The 20,028-nt window shown below is 40.9% G+C and overlaps 2 protein-coding genes across 3 annotated transcripts; one reads left to right on the forward strand and one right to left on the reverse strand.

Annotated features, from left to right (window-relative positions):
* Window positions 1–1,636: 1,636 nt before the first annotated feature.
* smim8 (small integral membrane protein 8) lies at window positions 1,637–3,463 on the reverse strand. Its single transcript, XM_086100863.1, has 2 exons — window positions 3,011–3,463; window positions 1,637–1,948 (listed from the first exon to the last, which is right to left on the reverse strand). Exons 1-2 carry the CDS (start codon window positions 3,134–3,136, stop codon window positions 1,790–1,792), a joined length of 285 nt encoding a protein of 94 aa, XP_085956989.1. The 5' UTR covers window positions 3,137–3,463; the 3' UTR covers window positions 1,637–1,789.
* rad51 (RAD51 recombinase) lies at window positions 2,821–18,328 on the forward strand. 2 transcript variants are annotated; one of them, XM_086100862.1, is made up of 10 exons: window positions 2,821–2,955; window positions 6,323–6,408; window positions 6,986–7,123; window positions 8,431–8,548; window positions 11,252–11,343; window positions 13,438–13,532; window positions 15,008–15,121; window positions 15,918–16,047; window positions 16,412–16,533; window positions 17,761–18,328. In XM_086100862.1, exons 2-10 carry the CDS (start codon window positions 6,325–6,327, stop codon window positions 17,882–17,884), a joined length of 1,017 nt encoding a protein of 338 aa, XP_085956988.1. In that variant the 5' UTR covers window positions 2,821–2,955; window positions 6,323–6,324; the 3' UTR covers window positions 17,885–18,328. The 2 variants fall into 2 exon arrangements, with proteins under 2 accessions (XP_085956988.1, XP_085956987.1); XM_086100861.1 differs by lacking the exon at window positions 2,821–2,955 and adding an exon at window positions 4,354–4,512.
* Window positions 18,329–20,028: the final 1,700 nt, after the last annotated feature.

Below are 20,028 nucleotides of genomic sequence, written 5' to 3' on the forward strand. Positions count from 1 at the left end.
CTATAAAAGGCCAAAAATGGGTCCAAACGTGAAAGAACATTTAAAATGGCAGACTTCCTGTTGGCTTTGTCATACAGCTCCAAAATACTTTTTTGTAGATTTTGGGCTGTTAACATAGGCCTAGGAAATGTTGATTATGGTAACACAACTAGTGCTGCATTGCTTAAGATTTTTTAAGTGTGTTGTTTTAAAAAATCGCATGATAACCTAATAAAATATTGATGCTGTTGCTAGGCCTGATGTCTTTGCAGTTTCATGAGTTTTTGCGCATGTTTAGACTCTTAAAAGTAGTGATGTTTTTCTTGGTGAGTGGCGTGTTGCCATGGGAACAGTGTTTTGTGAAAATTCCCAAATTTTGTGTTTTAACAACATGAAGGCCTAAACACTCTTGATCGAATATGTAGTAGATCTCGTTATCCCTCAAGTTGAAAAACTAAGAATAAAATATTTCCTGCAGCCAGTGGGTGGCACTACCGTGACCACAAAAAAAAAGTTCCTGAAATTTATAGAAATTGTGATCACCTGGGTCAAATTACAGCAACGTTTACGGTCACGGTGATTCGTTAGAATTTATGGCACCGTAATGCACACGTCTTTCGCCAAAAAGTCACCATACCAAAAGCATTGTTAACTACTGACTAAACGAAGGAAGGAGACAAGCAAGACTTGCAAGGGCATTTAGCCCCTTGTGAATGTGAGCCCACAAGGTTTGTCTGCCTTTTTGTTGAATCAATTTTCTTCATAACTTTTGTCTTTCATTTATTGTCCATGTTTGTGATCAGTTCTCATAGCTCTTTTTTTTTTCTTTTACAGCTGCAGCGGTTGTGAAGGCCCTAGTCCAGTGGTACTTAACCTGGGTTCGACTGAACCCTAGGGGTTCGGTGAATTTTTTTTCAATCCCTTTTTGTCTTTTGGCTAATTTTTGTTGTTCTAAATCTGGTAAATTATTGCTTGGATGGTATTTTTTTCTTTTTTGTATTCCACCCTTGGGAACCAAGAGTGATTCCCTTCTTTCATGTTATGTGCCTACCACTCCCATTACCAACTGTCAACATTGAATCAGCTCATTAGCAAGCTTTGCAGGCTCTGCAGAAAGATTACGATCCTGATCATTTGAATTAAGTATGTTGCACCAGAGAAAGATGGAAAAGAGGCAAGACAAGCGGACCATCAGGCCCGAAGCTGGACATGCCTGCTGTCGATCTTGTTTCCACAGGCAGGATGGTGACAGCTGAGGAACTCGCGCCACTCATCGATTATCCAATTAAACGACAACTATTTGAACGATTGACAGCCATTTTTTAAAGTGAAAATTGTCCAAAACCTCTGATTTCAGTCTCTCAAGAGTAATTATTCTGATTTCTGCAGCCCTTTATATCTTTTGTGTTTAATTTCCACAAATATTTTACTTTGAGAAAAGATAACCAAACTAGTGGCTGAATCAGTTCCAAAAAGCTTCGTGAGTACAATGTCAATCCCTCTCGTGATGGTGCTTAATTGTTTTTATCACAAAAAAAACTAAATAGTACGAAAGAGTAATTGGGGGGAATGGTTTTGTACTTTAATCCAAAATAACATTTTATCCAGTGAATCGATGAAAATTATTTCTAAAAATATTTGCGAATGAGCCATAAAATAATCCAAAGAATAGTTTATTTTCTTTATACATCATAACCATGGTACAATATGGTTCCAATTTCGATGGGGCATTTAAACGCATCAGTCCAGTCTTTTTTTTTTTTTTTTTAATTTTTAGTTTATATTGTTCTCACACAACCACGGGCTGCTATTATCCCCACTTGGAACTGCTCCTCCTCATGAGTTTCTCTCCTTCGCTGTCGATGGCCTCATAAAGCTGCTGGTTGTTTTCTTTCGTAGCATGGAGGTACCCCAGATAACCGACACACAAGGTGATGGTAATCAGTCCAAATGCCATCACTGGTTTATTCTGGGGAAGAAGGGGTGGATGAGCAGAGCATTCAATTATAACAAAATTCTAAAATACAAAATGAAAATATGAAGAAAGTACTGAACTTTCAATCTACTATTTTGTACTGTACTATTGCGTGCACCCGAATAAAAGCTGCACTCTTTATAAATGCCCACATCACTTTCTGAAAATGTAAAAACAATCGCCAAAATATTTTTGATTTTGAAGGTATCCTTCAGTCATTTCCTCCCCATAGAAGCGCACTATGAAGAAAAAGCAAAACCTTCGCTTATTGTCAGAAAAGTAAAACCAATAGTCACTACAAATTAATGTGCAGATATCTACCCATGCCCACATCAACACCTGAAATCATCAAGACAATGACCTCACTATTATGGATGCTGCCCTTGTTAACCTTTCAACTCCCATTAAAAAAAATAAAATGATTCATGTGACGAGGCATGGGCCGATTACTGGTTTACTGTGGTTTTAAAAATTCAACAATTCAATAACTGCTAATACTGGCTGTCACCTGTCATCAGAAACATTTTTATTGGCCAAGTTTGTATAACAAGGAAATTGTACTGTACTGTACTGTATAATGTATAAAATCAAAATTGCAGATTTCAGAGACCTTTTATTTTGAAATGTAACATCAGATCTTTATGAAAGTACTTTGGTTGAATAACTGAGGTAGCCTAGTGTTCCCTGAACCTGGTCTTATTGCCAGATAATATATACAGTATATACAAAATAGCTCTGTGTGTGTGTGTGTGTGCGTGCGCGTCTGACACGCGCGCGCACACACACACATACGAGTAACGTGAATGCACTGATTGACATCTTTTATTTTGAAGGTGGCGAACACCGCTCGCTGTCAACGGATTACCGTAATGCACAGCTCCAACAATCTCTGTGGCGGGTTGTTTGACTTCGTTTTTGTATGTGGAGACAAGTTTGACCGCAGTAACGTCAGAAGAGTGCTAAGACCCCCCTCCTGCCCTTGCGGAAAGCGCTTTTTTTCGGTAGGAAATACAAAACTGCAAATGGAAGTACAGTCCGGTGTCACACGTCTCTTACGGGCTTGATGAAGAGTTCGGGGTTGACAGCTCTGAACAGTGTGGTAGTCTGTGCACGCCTCAAACCGGGCGTCCTGTAGTCTGTTTCGACATTCTTCTTTCCTTCACTGGCTTCCTTTGGTGCCATGTCCGCGTGTTACTAAATCCCGTAGGGACTTCCTCGTCGTTGTTTTTCTTCTTCCACAGATGGGAAGGAAGTCCGATTTACTTTCGGCGACCAAGAAGGTGCTCTTGAACCCACCTTTGAACAACTGTGAGGTCCGAGTTGTGAGACCGGAAAAAAAGCAACCCGACAGAGTTCAGTCTGACGTCACTCGACAATGGGGACCTACATTGAAACCACGAAGGTTTTCATGAAGTGCAGGGTTGAGGACCGTACATGTGGCGTGGGCATTTAGACACTGGGCCCATTTTTTCTGTCACTCCCGTGCTGGCTGTTTAAGGCGCACATGCGCAGTAGGTCGGTCAAATTCATGGCGAACTACGGCAGTTTCAGTCAGACAATATTCCTAAATAATGTATGCGCAAACAGCGGCGGAAGTCGTGAAAAGATTACCTATTCAACTAGGTTCTTACGAGATGCCCATGCGTCTGCCGAATTTTTATTGTCTTTAAAATGACACTATATTAAAAGACTACAATAGAGGAATCGGAGTTGGCATTTCGGCTTTCCGAGCAAAGCAGTTTGTCGTGCGATTACATTATTGCTACCGATATTAACGTATCGCCATCCGGAAATTCTATTTAATTGTTAATTTAGGCGCCGTCATTGTATACGCCACGGCACAAGTTTTAGGCTGAGTGTTAACAGTGGCGTCTCGTGATGCACACGAGACGTGAGGTACATGTAAATGTAAAGGGCCATTTGATTGTCACACAGAAAAACCCCCGAATTAATTTATTGATGAATTAACTTCATGATCTTCTGTTACCCACCGCCTAATTTACCTAGCAAAATTCGAAAAGGGGGAGTAACGGCATTTGCATCTTGAAAAGGCCAGAGATTTATATGTGGTCAAGGCACAATCTGAGTCAAAGATGGCCGAGCTGTTGCGCAAAGGAAGCACTTTAAATTTCTCCTTGACCCCATGACGTTTTCACAACAACGGTTAAGGGAAAGTGGCATGAGGTTGGGAGATTAGGCGATTGGATTTTCCAAAGAGTACCGCAAAATTGCTGCGATGCGTCACGCCAGCGCATCCCGTTGTAACTTGGACACATTCAATATGGCCGCGATGTTGACATCGACTCCGGAGCTCTGCGTGTGTTCTACTTTTTTAATATCTGTGATTAATACTTCGTCCAATCAAAATCCAAATGCGGTGAGTTGACACGTTTTCGAGCGGGAAAAAGGAAACTGGTGTTTTCAAGAGTTTGACGATGTTTTCGGCGTGCTGAACAAAACTGTTGTACGAGGTTGTCATTGTGTTTGAGCATATTAATGCGATTCAAGATTTCACAATATCTGCCTTCGATTGATTCCTACGGCCTACTTATTTGAAGGTAAAATCGTTTTCTCTTGTATGGGATGGTCTGTGTTTACATTGCAAAATGTAGGTATGGGGATGCGTTGCATCCGTAGACGAATGACACTGTAGATTTTAAGTGCCCGTGGAACCGCTGTTTTCCGTAATCCAAAACGTTAGCATTTTTCATTTTACGACTAAACAACTCAAATAATGGAGTAGAGCAAATGTCCTAGTTTTAATCACGACTTAAGTTCAAGTACACGCGTTGTTGTCATGACTTGGACAACATTTCCCTGAATTAGTCGACAAGGGTCGTTTTTTCCACATTCTTATTCCGGTATTTATGACAAAAATGGTCTCTTCCTACTAAATTGGTCGACAAACGGACGCACATTTTTGACGTCACAGCTGGCTAGGTCTCTTGTGAAGTTACTCTGACCCGTCATAGTGTAGTTACGTGACAAAAATTAAAACAAGAAATTCTCAACAACGTCAATGTCACGGAAAAGAGCTTGGGAAAAAAGCGAAACAAACAGTGTTTACATTTTACCAATATGTTACGATTTAAGGAAGTTGTGACATTTTTAAAGACTTAAAGTAGGAAATGCCCCCCTTTTGTAACTCAAAACAAGATGCTCCTACATTTGTGCTAAAAATAGTAACATATCCCACACTCCCATGCAGTCGACCATATTGGCAGTCAGCTTCTCATTGTCTTTGCGAATGATGTAAATATGGTGTATGTAAATGTATCGATTGGTTTATATCTCCAAAGTCGTTTTTAGTGGAGTTTAACAGTCTGTTGCAATGGAGAAGTCTGCCGAAAATAGCTGCCCCAATTGGCACCCGGTGAATCTTCGTTGGTCATTTGACACATTACAACCAGATGAGCACCATATTAAATCACCGCGTTGCGCTGTGCTCTTTGACTGTAAAATGAAAAGGAGCAACTAGAAAGACCAACAATAAATCTAGAATAAAGCGCGATCGTATTTGAGGGGGAAATATTTTACCTGGAACATAGTGATCAGAGCAAATTCAGAAACAGTCGGGTTTTGGTAGATTTGACCTTTTGATCACAACCAGCCAGATACATACCACATACGCGGCCGCTTTCTTGATTGACTTCGCAACACAATTAAATCCATCATCTCGTCATCTTGTTCCTTTTGTCCGAACAGGCACAATCTCCATTATTGTGGTTTTTGCTTCGTTTGTTGTTCGGTAACGTAAAAACATCGACCAATTAATTGGCCAGCATAAACTTACGTAAGTGGGTCCTCGAGGCCGAAAAAAAATGCCTTCAGTATTTTATTTAGAACGGAGGAACCAAATTTACTCGAGGACCCATTTCACCCCTACTTAAATTACAATATTGTCAAAGGTGAAATCTTTTTTTTCCTCACAGCTGAAACCAAGTCATCAGACCTCTCTTTTTGAGCTCTGCAATTTGTTTTCCCGACTGTTGTTTGCCCAGCAGGAAACCTATAAAAAGTTAGTCTGTGGTCAACTTTTTTCCTTTTGTGTTTGTGAGAGTCATTGCTTCACCTCCAAACACAGCAATGATTCACCATATTTGGATTAGGCAAGCTCAATAAGACAATAACTCATAGCATCCAAAAGGTCGCACGCACCGATGATGATGAAACAGTTCAATTCCCTATTCCGAGAATGTCTTTAAAGCGTTCAGTTGAACATTAAATTTCACGACCAATATACGTTGTGCAAAGTTACTATTGGAAAACTAAAATACACTATATGGCAGTGTTGCCAATTTGGTCCCTTCTGACCAGTCTAGCAACCATTTTCCTAAAAAAGGCAACATCACCATTCTCCACATTTAGGGATGGCGATGACATCTGAAGGCACGGTTGAAACCGAGCTCGAAGAGGAGGAAAACCTTGGACCACAGCCTCTATGCAGACTCGAGGTATGTAATCATGAGATTTTGTTTGACTTTTGTTGTATGCTAAGGGCTAAGTGGCTAAGCGGGACCAAAATGTTGCATGAGTGGAATCTATGTGAAGGTAATAGAGATGGTAAGGACTGTTCCGTTCACATTAGGTGTTCGAATTTAGATCATTCAGGGGTTTTTTTTAGGTTTTTTTTTGGAAGAACCTGAAAAAAAAAATCCTCGACTGGTTCATTTTTAGCTCATATTTTGGGCATGTGTATGTTCATTGTACAACTAAATTTGACTAAAACTGAAATGTCACTAAAACTAATAAGCATTTTTGCACCAAAAGACTAAGACTAAATCTAAAATGGCTGGCAAAAACAACGCTGATGTATATTAATTAACTGTTGTTAATCAGTTTTTAATCACCAAACAATATTAAAAAAAACCAACAACAATAATTGCTTCCTAAACAGCTTGGAAATTCGAGCATGAAGACTCCAGGCAAAATTTGTTGTAATTTTTGTTTTTCTCCCCCACTTTTTGTGTGTGTGTGTGTGTGTGTGTGTGTGTGTGTGTGTGTGTTGCTGTCTCGGAATTTTCTCTGCAGCAATGTGGAATAGGGGCCAGCGACATCAAGAAACTGGAGGATGCAGGTTTCCACACCATTGAGGCGGTGGCCTACGCTCCAAAGAAGGAGTTGCTTAACATAAAAGGCATCAGTGAAACCAAAGCTGATAAAATTATAGTAAGTTTCCATTTGTTGAATCATATATACAGGTATATTTTTTTCCTGTTCAATCTTGCTGAGAATTTTTTTTCATATCTTATTACCATGTTTTCTGTACTATAAGGCGCACCTAAAAGCATTCAATTTTCTCAAAAGCTAACTGTGCACCTTAATAACTAACTAATAAATAATCCGATGCGCCTTCCACATGGATCAATAGTCTGATTTCTTGGACATAGTATTTTAAATGGCCTGTAAAGTGCTTTGTTACAGCTGCAGCGGTTGTGAAAGCTCTATATAAATAAAGCGGAATTGTATTTTATTGTATTACCTTTAGCGTAGTTCCATCTAGTGGATGCATAGCGCAACCGCAGCCACTATTGTAGCTTCTATTCTATGCGCTTTATAATGCGGTGCGTCCTAGATATGAACACAGTTTGAAAATAGGCTATTCAGTGAAAGTAAGCCTTGTACTCTGAAGTGCCTTATAGTGCAGAAAATACGGTACTTATTTGTCCTATCTTTAAATGTCACTTAATCACCACAATTAGAATGACTCATCCTGAGTGTGTGTGTGTGGGCGTAAATCCATCCATTCATTTTCGAATCCGCTTATCAAAGGGTCCACAAGGACCACAAGGGTTGCGGGGCGTGCTGGAGCCTATCCCAGCTGTCTTCAGGGTACACCCTGCACCGGTTACCAGGCAGTCGCAGGGCACACATAGACGAACAACCATCCACGCTCGCACTCACAGCTCGGGACAATTTAGAGTGTTCCATTAACCCGCCACGCATGTTTTTGGAATATGGGAAGAAACCACATTACCCGTAGAAAACCCACACAGGCACAGGGAGAATATGCAAACTCCAAACAGAAAGGCCACAGCCGGAATCGAACCCCGCACCTCTGCACTGTGAGGCCCACGTGTTAACCAGTCGACCACCGAGCCGCCCTGATGTGTTTTAAAGATTACACAATGTAATTTTATTCACACCAACTATTTTCGAGATATCGAACTTGCCTGAATTACCGTAATTGAAGTTCTTCCAACTCCCACAATTTTGTTAGACCCTTCCTCTGTTGCCATCATGTGGAAGGATCGCAACAGGCAGTGTCGGCCACCTGTATTTTTTAATTTGTAATGATCTTTTACAGATTACAAAGAAATGGCAAGTCACCAGCCAATCAATGCATTCTGCAGCTGAGACTTTTGTTGTGATTTTATAAATTGACAGATTGTGTTGCAAATTCTCATATGAAGCTACTAACCCACTTTCAGATCATGAGTCATTCTGCTAACTCTTCAATGGTTTGGTCTTTTCAGACTGAATCTGCCAAGCTTGTGCCTATGGGCTTTACCACAGCTACCGAGTTCCACCAGAGAAGAGCAGAAATCATCCAAATCTCAACAGGCTCTAAGGAATTGGACAAACTCCTACATGGTTCGTAGATATTTATCTGCAAAGTTTTATCCAAGTCCGCATATCCAGCGGTTCCTTGGATTTCAATCCAAATCAGTGATAATGTTCTTTAAACTTGTTTCTTTTTACCGTGAATTTTATATGACTTGTATTCATATACAGTGAAACCACATGTTACAAACCTGACTGGTTCAGTGATCATGTTTGTAACTTAAAACCTTCATAAATCAAGGTCATTGAAATGAATCGAAATCGAGTTAATCCGTTCCAGTCCCAAAACTAAGTCGAGACTTTTTTTTTTTACCAGTACTGAATGTGCGTTAAAATGCAATAGAGAAAGTCACAGCTCAAGCTGTATTTAATTTTTCTTTAAATCTTTTTATTTTTTTCCCGCGGGCCATGGAGCAGCTTAAAACCCCAAAAGAGGAACTTGACCCCGCAAGAGAGAGATCACAGCAGCAGATGTTGCTTTTTGTGAAAATGTTGTTTACTTTTAAGTGAGGATAGCCAGTGGACTGTTAAACAACCGTGGCAAACTTGTTTTATTTGTCGATTTTATTTGTAGATGTGTGCATGGAAAGCTTGAATTTTAGCAATGAGTTGAAACTGTAATGGTTACGCGCTATGGTAATCGACTGTTTAGCACGTCCACCTCATAGTACAGAGATAGAAGGTTCGATTCCAGGCAACCGGCCTTCTTGTGTGGAGTTTGCTTGTTCTCTTTGGGTTTTCTCTGGGTACTCCGGTTTCCTTCCACATACCTGAAGCATGCACTGTAGGTTAATGGAACACTCGAAATATTCCCAAGGTGTGGAATGATGTGGAATCCTTTTGGAAACAAAATATAAATTATGCGAAAAGATGAGTATGAAATATAATTGAATTATTAAAAAACAAATTAAATCAGGCTCAGCCAGGATTTTAACCTCAAGCCTTTTGATCACACAGTGGGCAACCAAGTGAGATAAAGCTGCCCTTTTAAAACCTGGATTTTATTTTGAAATTTTGAAAATGAAAAAATTCCCATACAGATAAAATGACCTCAAGGTAAAACGGTTTTAATCTGTCAAAAAATACAGTACAGTGGTAACTCTACTTACGAAATTAATTGGGTCTGGAAGACATTTCGTAACTAGAAAATTTTGCAAGTAGAGACGCTGTTTGCATGTAATCCGTTCCAAGCCCCCCCCCCCCCCCCCCCAAAAAAAATTCAGAGATAAATGTTTTATAAAGCATAAAAATGTATGAAAACAGCCATAAGGCGTAGAAAAAAAAGATAGTGTGTTTCCGGTAACATGAAATTTCAGCATAGGGTCGGTAGGTCGGACAAAGTCTTTTTTTTAAATCTTTTTTTTCCATCAAAAATTTAAACAAAATAACCATAAAACATAAAACAAGAAGACATTGAACCCGCCGCTCCGCGGCCAGCGCCGCCGCCACCTATTTAGTTTTCTCCCCGCTCCAGACTCGGGGGCTGGGGGGCACGCCGACGTCCTCCGCCCGCGGTCTTCATCAAACAGTTCGCTGATTTTTTTCGATACATCAATGGATGGTATTTTCTTAACATTACGGTGCGAGCATGCAACTGTAACACAGAAAACGTGGTTTAAACTGTCGTCGCAGATCGCGGCCGCCGCCATGTTTCAATGTTGTTGACAGACGACAGGGCAAACGACGCACGCGCTCAACTTGAATATCGTGAGAGTTTTCACCGATGTAAACCCTCTACACAAAAATGTAGAGGGTTGTTTGAAAAAAAATGCAGACCGTAAAGTTTTTTTTCAACGTAGAAATTCTCGGTCGGTCGGGTTGCCGGAAACACACTACTTTTTTTTCTACGCCTAACGGCCCCTAAGATGAACGAGGCACTTTTGCAGCGGGTTAACTATCGTAGCTCATGTGTACCGTTGAAAAATGCTTCTCTCGGCCCTTCATATTCCCATTTTTTGCCAGTACCCTCAGTGATTTTTTCCAAAAAAAATTTAAATAACAGCCACCTGCCTGGCATCATGTCCTGCTAATAAAAACGCATGTCACAGGGTATGACGCAAATCTCGTTGAAAGAAATTTTGAAATTCCATATTTATTCCACACATTTTTACAGCATTGGAAAACGTTGAGGATGTTTGTGTTATGTTTGTCTCCCTACAGAAACCACATTATAACAAAAATATATTCTGAATTTACCTCCCCCATCTTTTTCCTTTTTCAAACATTCTTGAAAAAGCTCCAGGGAGCCACTCGGGCGATCTAGTCACCCGGTCTAATCACTTACAATACCTAATAATGTCACTAGGCTTCCATTCTCAAGTAAACATGTTCAAAATGCATTTTCTAGTCCATCAAAGGCATTTTAATAAGTGTACTTGTCGTATTTTGTGGAACTAATAGAAATAAAACAAATTCAAAGTTGGTTAGATATCAGCAATTATTTCACTGCTTTCGACTGATGTCGTTTTTCGCTTTGGTATCACTATTTCTTCTTCCAGTGTTGGTGTTTCCAACTAAGATTGTTAGCGCCGGGGCGAAAGTTATGTTAATTAATTTAAGCTATTTAATGATGCCCCGGTTGGACTTAACCGTAAAACTAAGCACAACAAAAATAAACAAATTGCATATTTAAAAACATTTTTTTTCCATAATTGCCTAGTCCTAGGAGCGTCTGCATTCCATATTACAATTGGAAAAAAAGAATTGTGACGCTACTTTTTATTTCTTCTGGAGGTGGGATTGAGACTGGTTCCATCACAGAGATGTTTGGAGAGTTTCGAACAGGGAAGACCCAGCTGTGCCATACGCTTGCTGTCACATGCCAGGTACCATCCAATTATTTCAATATCATATGAACAGGTATTGACACCATTTGCTCTGACACTTCAACTCAAGTGCTTTAATATCCATTGCTCATGTGTCCATTATGTCCAACCTGATTTGAGTCCATCCCTCCGCTGAACCTCGTCATGGGTGAGCTAGACCCCATCCCCGTTAACTTTGGGCTATTTGCCAGCATAATCGCAGGGCACATATAAGACAAAGAAGCATTCAAACCCACACAAGAATTGTCAGAACATGCAAACCTCACACTGGAACATTGTGGAAAATTTCAAATCCAGAATTTCAGACCTGTGAGGCAGATGTGCTAATCACTTGTACACTTGTCGTGATGATTATAGGGGTGTTTACACGGCACACTTTTGCTCCGGCGCTACACCGATGTATTTTGTTGCGATATATTTTACACCGGAGCAAATTTTGTGGAGCGATCACACGTACAAAGCCGCTGAGTGTGTTAGCACCGGCGCAGCCTCGGTGCAGCTCCACTTGCGGTCACACGACAGCTTCTGCAGCGGATCAAAACGACAGAAAACAAATGAGCTGTCGTGTTGGTTCTTTTTAAAACTTCTACACAACTCAAGCAACTACTATGCAGGCACGTCCTTCTCGGTCTCCGTGCCTTCAGCTCGAGAGTGACCGCCCCCGAAAACGTAAATCAACGAGGACTTCAATGACACTCAGAAAAGCAAACATGTAATGCGCCAAACAGAAAATCAAGAGAGGAAATCACAAAATAAATTCTATGGGGGGCGGGGGGTTGTGAACACACAACAAAGGAACAAACTACACAAACAACTCCGAGACAGTCCAGTCTCCTACAAAAGGAAAGATGACGTTTGGGGACTATTCACGGAGCAAATATTGCCGTGTGAACACCCCTTTTGAGATGTCTTAAACGGGGTTTACAGTGGTAAAACTGCTCCCAAGATGTGAATGTACTCAACTCAACTGCATTTATAGAGCACAACCACCGCTGTATACAAAGTGCTGTACATGGAAGCAAAAACAATTCAAACAATAAAGAATACCAAAGACAGGAGAAAGCACAAAAACTGTAAAACGAAAAATCAAGTCTCATGCTGAGCCAAAAGCCAAAGAAAAAAAAAAAGAGTTTTAAGACGAGTTTTCAAGATGGGCAGCGAAGGGGCTTGCCAAATGTTCAGTGGGAGGTCACTCCAAAGAGAGGGACTAGCAACGGAAGAGTCTCGATACCTTCTGAGCCTCCGCTTAGTTCTTGGTATCTCAGATAGTGTCTGATCCGCAGACCCGGGGCAATGGGCAGGTGCGGAGGAGCTCAGAGAGGTAAACTGGGGCGAGGCCATTTAAAGATTTGAAAACAAATACAAAGATCTTCAAAAGAACTCTAAAATGTATAGGGAGCCAGTGAAGGGATGCTAGAGCAGCATTCTGGACCAACTGGAGATGCTTAATGGAGGATTGGCTGACTCCAAAGCAAAGTGCATTACAGTAATCCAGCCAGGATGTGACATCGGCATGAGATTGTTTCAAAGATTGAGATTGAGATTGTCTCTTGAGAAAGGAGAGGCTTGATTTTAGCCTGCTGCCTAAGATGAAAGAAGCTGCATTTATCAATGGCACCGATTTGCCAGTTCAATTTCAAATCACTGTCCAGTTTAAGACCCAAGATTGATACTGTTGCCTTAAAATGAGGAGCTAGGGGGCCCAAATCTGCAGGATGGGATGTACAAGGGCCACTGGGACCAAATACTTCTGTGTTCTTCTCATTGAAATTCAAGAAATGTAGTGCCATCCAGGTCTTGACTTGACGGGATAAAAGTGGCCTCACCGTCATTGCACACACGGGAGATGAAATACTGAGGCCACCAAACCGTACCCCCTCAACGCCTAGGATATGCCTAGAAATTTTGTCCATTCGGGTTATGAACTGAAACTGTTCCTAAAGGGCAGCCCCAAAAATGTGTTTCATTAATTTCTGGAGCAATAAGTGGCTGCCACGCGGGCCCTTAACATTTCAAAATAAATGAAAATAAAGCAATCTAGGAACAGGTCAATGAAACATTTACAAAATGTAGTTTCCTTTGTCCATCCCACAGCTGCCCATGGATCAAGGGGGTGGGGAAGGGAAAGCCATGTACATCGACACAGAGGGAACCTTCAGACCAGAGAGGCTCTTGGCTGTCGCCGAAAGGTGAGTTGGGAAATGTTTTCCACAATGGCAACTCGGGGTGAAACAAGCCCTTCAGTTATTCGAGTGTGTTTATTCAAAGGGAAATAAGTCATTAAATAATCAGAGTATGCCATTATTTGTAAACTGTGGACATGTGATGCCCTTTGAAACTTTTTTGGGGATTAAGGGCTGTGTAAATAAATTTGACTTGACTTGATAAATAATACTCTGAGTTTTTTTCTACCTCGGGTAACCATTTATTTTGTCTGACAAAGTCAAGCCAACGGCCACGACAGTTTTAATATAGGCTATTCATTGAAGGTGCGCCTTATACAATGAGTGGTACCGCTACTTACGAAATTAATTGGTTCTGGAATAAATTTCTTGACTTGAAAATTTTGTAAGTAGAGGCGCGTTTTCCATGTAAATGCCGTAATCCGTTCCAAGCCTCCTCAAAATTCAGACAAATGTTTTCTAAAGCATAAAAATGCATCAAATTATGTAACAAATACATGTTACAATTAGATTATTGCACAATAAATGACACTTGTGCATAATGTCAAAAGCAAAAGAGTAAAGAATAAAAATTATGGTCTTTTTCTGACTTCCGGGTTGAGTGAACGCTGGCGCGTTTTGGCTGTCGCTGCTCAACCCGTATTGTTTTGTGTTTTTTGTTATTGTAAAGTGTCCTTGGGTGTCTTGAAAGGCGCTTATAAATAAAATGTATTATTATTATTATTATTATGATTTAACTTCTAACTGCGTCATCGTTTTTTGCCTTCTTTAGTTCATGTTCTCCCTCAGAAGTGGTTTTTGCCTGGCGTTTTGTAAAGAACTGATCCAAGGACATTTTCCTTTGTTGGCTTTTAACAATCCTTTGAAAATGTCCAAGGCAAACATCAGCATAGTGATCGCGCGACTGGTGAACACATTTTCTGGGTGATTCACATTTACGTAAAAACATCGGAACGCCTCATGGCCCGAGGGGCGAATGATGAGGATGCTGCATAGACAAATATCTATCTATTTATCTATCTACACACACAGACACATACGGTAGAGGTCCCTCTTAGCCAATGGGATGCCAGGAAGATGCTCGGTAATAGCCAGTGGCAGAGCAGCTAGAAGTAAGTTACGTTCAGGAAATTCGGAGCTGCGAGTAGCAGGCCAGACTGTATTTTTACCTTTCGTATCTTGAAATTTCTTTCGGAACAAGGGGCAATATTTTCCTGTTGAGGCATTTCAAAACTTGAAAATTTCATATAAAGAGGCGTTTGTAAGTAGAGGTACCACTGTACTCCGAAGCGCCTTAGAGGGCGAAAAATACGGCATGTGTTCCCTTTGTTTTCATGACTTGAAATCAATGGCGCAGCATGCCATGGAGCAAGAACTCCAAAAAAATTGAATAATTCACAACCGAATATGTTAAGAAAAAAAAAATCATCAAATCAAAAGGATGCATTTGCCAAGTTATGTTTTTTTTTTTGTGTCACTAGATATGGGCTAGTGGGCAGTGATGTTCTGGACAATGTGGCCTACGCTCGAGCTTTTAACACGGATCATCAGACTCAGCTGCTGTATCAGGCATCTGCCATGATGGCTGAATCCAGGTCAGTTTGGATTAAAAAGTCATTGTTCAAAATAGATTTTGGACCTTTTATTAGCGCCCGAGCAATGACCATTACAAGGTTCTTAACGTTTCTGTAGAACACGAGTGTCAAACTCATTTTGGTCGCGGGCCACATTGTAGTTACGGTTTGCCTTGGAGGGCCGTCATGAATTTTGGGAAACCATATAAATTTTAATCACCTTCACATATTACATGCACAGCACACAACAAATTGATGAATAGCTAGTTTTAAAATAAGAAGTCAAGAATAATGACCGTTATTGTGGATTACACATGACAATTTGAAATTTTGGTTCAGACTTGCGCAGGCTTCATCAAACTTGACATGCTTGATTTGCTTTCGCGGGCCACATAAAATGATGTGGCGGGCCAGATCTGGCCCCCGGGCCTTGACTTTGACACCTGTGCTGTAGAACTTTATTATTATTATTACTGCTGTTACTTTTTTTGCACACTGAATTGCATATTTCAGGCTAAAGACCATTCACGAAAACTCACGAAACTTTACACACTCATCCAACCTGGCGAAAATTTGGTATTGGTATTTGAGCTGGTGTCCAAAGTAAACGAATCCCCGTTTGTTCGAATATCACAATAAGCTGTTGTACTGTAAATTTCTTTGGGCCATTTACTTTATTCCATCTCCATACCGAAAATTAGAAAAAACAACAACAACAACAACCAAACAAACATTGGCCTTTTGGTGGTCCTTGCAGTGTATATGGAATGCGAGGTCTTGCATTTATCTGGTCGCGTGCGTGCGTGTGTGTTCATAGGTATGCTCTGTTAATAGTCGACAGTGCCACAGCTCTGTACCGAACAGACTACTCAGGCCGAGGTGAACTGTCAGCCAGACAAGCGCACTTGGGACGCTTTCTACGCATGCTGCTCAGGCTTGCTGACGAGGTATGGTGGGTGGTTGTTGATAGCCTTTGTTTACGGTGCCTTGAAAATTGTGAATTTCCTCTCCCCATTTTTTGTTTTTGTTTTTTAAGATACAGTTTTGGGCTATGTTCACATTGCAGCTCAATTCTGATGATTTTGCCCACATGCAACACATATCAGATTTTTTTTAATGCAGTTGGAATAGTGCAATTACAATTTCTTTCAAATGCAAGCTAGGCTGTATTGGGCTTTATGCGATCGGGTTTTTGGGGTTGATCGGGCCGTCAATTACCCATCCCTGCCACACTTAAAGAAGCTATATTATCAAAATAGAATCATGATGTATTCCCTTAGTCATCTTTTCCTCAACCTGTGCCCACAACAGTTTGGCGTGGCAGTGGTAATAACCAACCAGGTGGTTGCACAGGTCGATGGGGCTGCCATGTTCTCTGCTGATCCAAAGAAGCCAATTGGCGGCAACATTTTGGCTCATGCGTCCACTACGCGGTAGGTGGCAGTGTTCATTTCATCTTTAGTGATTCTTTGCACGTACTGCCGTTCAGTTACACTTGCCATGGTTTGGAATAGTCATTCTTATTATTATTCGTTTGAACCGTAATTATACCACAAACTATTATCCTAAAACAGTTTCTTGTTATTTTAAACTTGTCCTTTCAACAGTCCCCTTACAAATAAATGGCTTACAGATTTGATTTTGGAAAAATTGCACCTGATGTACATGCAGTGACAATTCTCTCATAACTAAATCCATCATTTGATGCTAATCTTAATTCCTTCTTAACAACAAAACAAAAAAGAAGCTCGTGTCTCCGTTGAGATGTTGGATATTACTAGTATTTTTTATTAATTCATTTGGCAGCCAGCAACCATTTTTGGAAAACAACCTTATTCAAGACTTTGGGGCTATTACTAAATAAATTATAATAGGGTTTTTTTTCAGGTAATATATATGAAATTATAATGACCGTCATTTATTTATGGGGTTTTTGCGATTGGCGGGTGGCCACAGTCCATCATTTTTCTGAGTCACCACACTCAGAGTTTCTGTTTTACGTCAAACTTCCAAATGCAAATTTTTTTTTGTCTTGTATTGAGTGTGGTGACCTATCCATGCACTTGTAAAAATTATACAGAGCACTTTTATTTAATTTCTTTAAGCTAAAGTCGGCTTTTAACGTCCTTCAAAAATGTCCAAGGCAAACATCAACATAGTGAGCGATCGCCCGACTGGTGAACACTTTTTTTTTCTGGGCTTCACATTTCCCTAAAACTTTCGGAACGCCTCATGGCCCGAGCGACGAATGACGAGGACGGTGCAGAGACATCTATCTACACACATAGACACACACTCTTAGCCAATGGGATGCCAGGAAGATGCTCGGTAATAGCCAACGGCAGAGCAACTATAAGTATGTTGCGTTCAGGAAAGTCGGCGCTCCAAGTCGCAGCCCATACTGTATTTTTACCTTTCGTATTTTTAAATTTCTTTCAAAACAAGAGGCAATATTTTCCCGTTGAAAGGTTTCGTAACTTGAAAATTTCGTATGAAGAGACGTTCATAAGTAGAGGTATCACTGTATGTGGCTGCTTATGACTTGAAAAGTCATAAGCAGGCTTTTAGGAAACTTGAAAGGTTACACAAACGTCCCCGTTTTCACAGTTCCATCGTGCATCCGATTGTCCCCTCAAGCTCCAAATGCATTTTCCTTGCAGACTGTATCTGAGAAAAGGCCGAGGAGAAACAAGAATCTGTAAAATCTACGACTCACCTTGCCTGCCAGAGGCGGAAGCCATATTTGCCATTAATGCCGACGGGGTGGGAGATGCTAAAGACTGAGGCGGCGGTGCAGCAGACAGTAAGAGGTTTCTAACTAGTCTGATCAGAACCCGAAAAACGTCTGTGAACTGGACTGCCAGGAAATCTATAATCTGCGAAAGTCAGAGTGAAGGTGCTGTCTGTCGGTGGGCTGCCAGCGAGGTTCGTTAAGCAGCAAGGTAATTGGAATATGGAAGAGCATATCTATATATAATATTATACATAGAGGGAGAGAATTAATTTAAGTTGCAGTCAGTATAAATAAAAATAAACAATAAAAAGTGGGATTTTCTTTCTGTGTTTGGGAAGTATCTGTTGCGTGATGTCCACCGTGGTAAATGTTGCTTTGGATGACTCAACATTTTTCAAAGCACGGTTCTAAAAAGTGATCTCATTATGATTTTTGCAGAAATGCAGACTTTTGTCAACTTCTGTTGATGACAGTAAATCTCATGCCTATTTGTCTGTGAGTGCTTCAGAGTGAGATTTGTGACCCATGTGTTCATATGTTAAAATACGGTCCAAGTAGTGATCAGTTCATATTACTACAAATGATAAGTGTTGTGTGGGTTTTTTTTTTTTTTTGGAGAAGCGGGGTCTGCTCCAGAGTCTGCTGAGCCATTGCTGGGTTTGATTGAAGAATTCCGTTTGACACAGCTAATTTTTTCTTTTTTGAATAAAGATTTTATTCTTGTCAAGTGCTGTTGTCAAAGTCACCACCTCCCAAATCTTTTGTGCTTCCCTTCTTATAAGAACCGGCCACATACAGCATGGTTGGCTAATGTTACAACACAAGATCCAAGCCTCATTTCCACAACAGTTTAATCTACACACAGGACACCACACCATTCCCACTTCCTAAAGTTCCAGTCGTGCGACCGAGGGTGGACACCCAGTAGTTCTACAATAGTTTGAAGCATACATTGACACACAGGGAACTGAACTCCACGGGCTTCCGCAGCGACACATGGATGGACCTTGAGAGTAGGTGGGAGGCGGAGTTTGACATCAACCGGGTTCACAATCGCCTCCACCTCAAACAGCCTGATGAATGGAATGAAACTTGCGTGAGATGCTCGCCAGATGCAGATCCCACATGGAAAGCTGTACCTGATGCCCAGGACGGTAATCGGGTGTCGGATGTCATCGGCGAGCAGTGATTTGTTGATATCGTTCTGCGGTGTGTGACAATGCTGTACAGATCTCCCTCCAGACACGATGGGCCTCCTTCAGCTGGAGTTGTATCCATGGAATGTCCACTTGGTTTTCTTCAGAGGGAAGCATAGTGGGTTGGTAACCGCACACAGCTTGAACCGTGACCGACCTGTGGAAAGACGAGACAAGGGCGTTGTGGGCGTATTCAATCCATAGAAGCCGACAGGCCCATGATGCTGGTTGATGGAGAGAGACGCAACGGAGTATCGTCTCCAGCTCTTTGTTGAACCCTCTCACTTTGACTATTTGATTGCGGGTCTTATCATGAAGGGAGGCTGGCTATGGCTCTGCAAAACATTTTCCACACTTGAGACCCAAATTGAGGCCCCCAATCTGACAGAATGTGTCCATTGGGATACCATGGAGTTGGAACACAGACATGACAGAGCAGTTGAGCAGTTTCTCATGTTCAAAGGGTAATATGTCCTTTCTCACTTGCTGTACAGTGTTGCGACATGACAGTCTAAATCAGTGACGCAGGAATCTAAACCTCGCCAAATGCGCCAAAACTGCAATCGTACTTACCCAAATTTATGTGGTTTATCTTTTCTTAATGCTCACATCCGATCAAACAAAAATAGTGTACGCTTGTTATATTATTATCATTTTATGTTTGAGCATCATATTATTTCATGTTAAGCATACCTAAATTATATTCTGTTGTTTAATAATTGCTTAGACATGTTTTTATGTTGATAGGTTCTGATTGGCTGTTAAGGGAAGAGAAGAAGGAAGTGATTTTAGTTACGAGTTATGTTCTCGAACGTGCTGCGGTGCAGACGTCCCCCCCCCCCTTTTAATAAACTGCATTGAAGGATTCCATCTCTCCTTTTGTCGTTCGTGAAGAAGAGCTATCCACTAGAAACAACGAACCCCTCAATTTACAGTAGCATGACTGTTTCTTTATATTTTTAATGTCTTTGTGATAAGCAACTAAAAATGACAGTTTC

Source organism: Hippocampus guttulatus, chromosome 20 (genome assembly GCF_054856545.1).
Source record: "Hippocampus guttulatus isolate MCC_2025c chromosome 20, RoL_Hgut_1.0, whole genome shotgun sequence".
Classification (NCBI taxonomy): Eukaryota; Metazoa; Chordata; class Actinopteri; order Syngnathiformes; family Syngnathidae; genus Hippocampus; species Hippocampus guttulatus.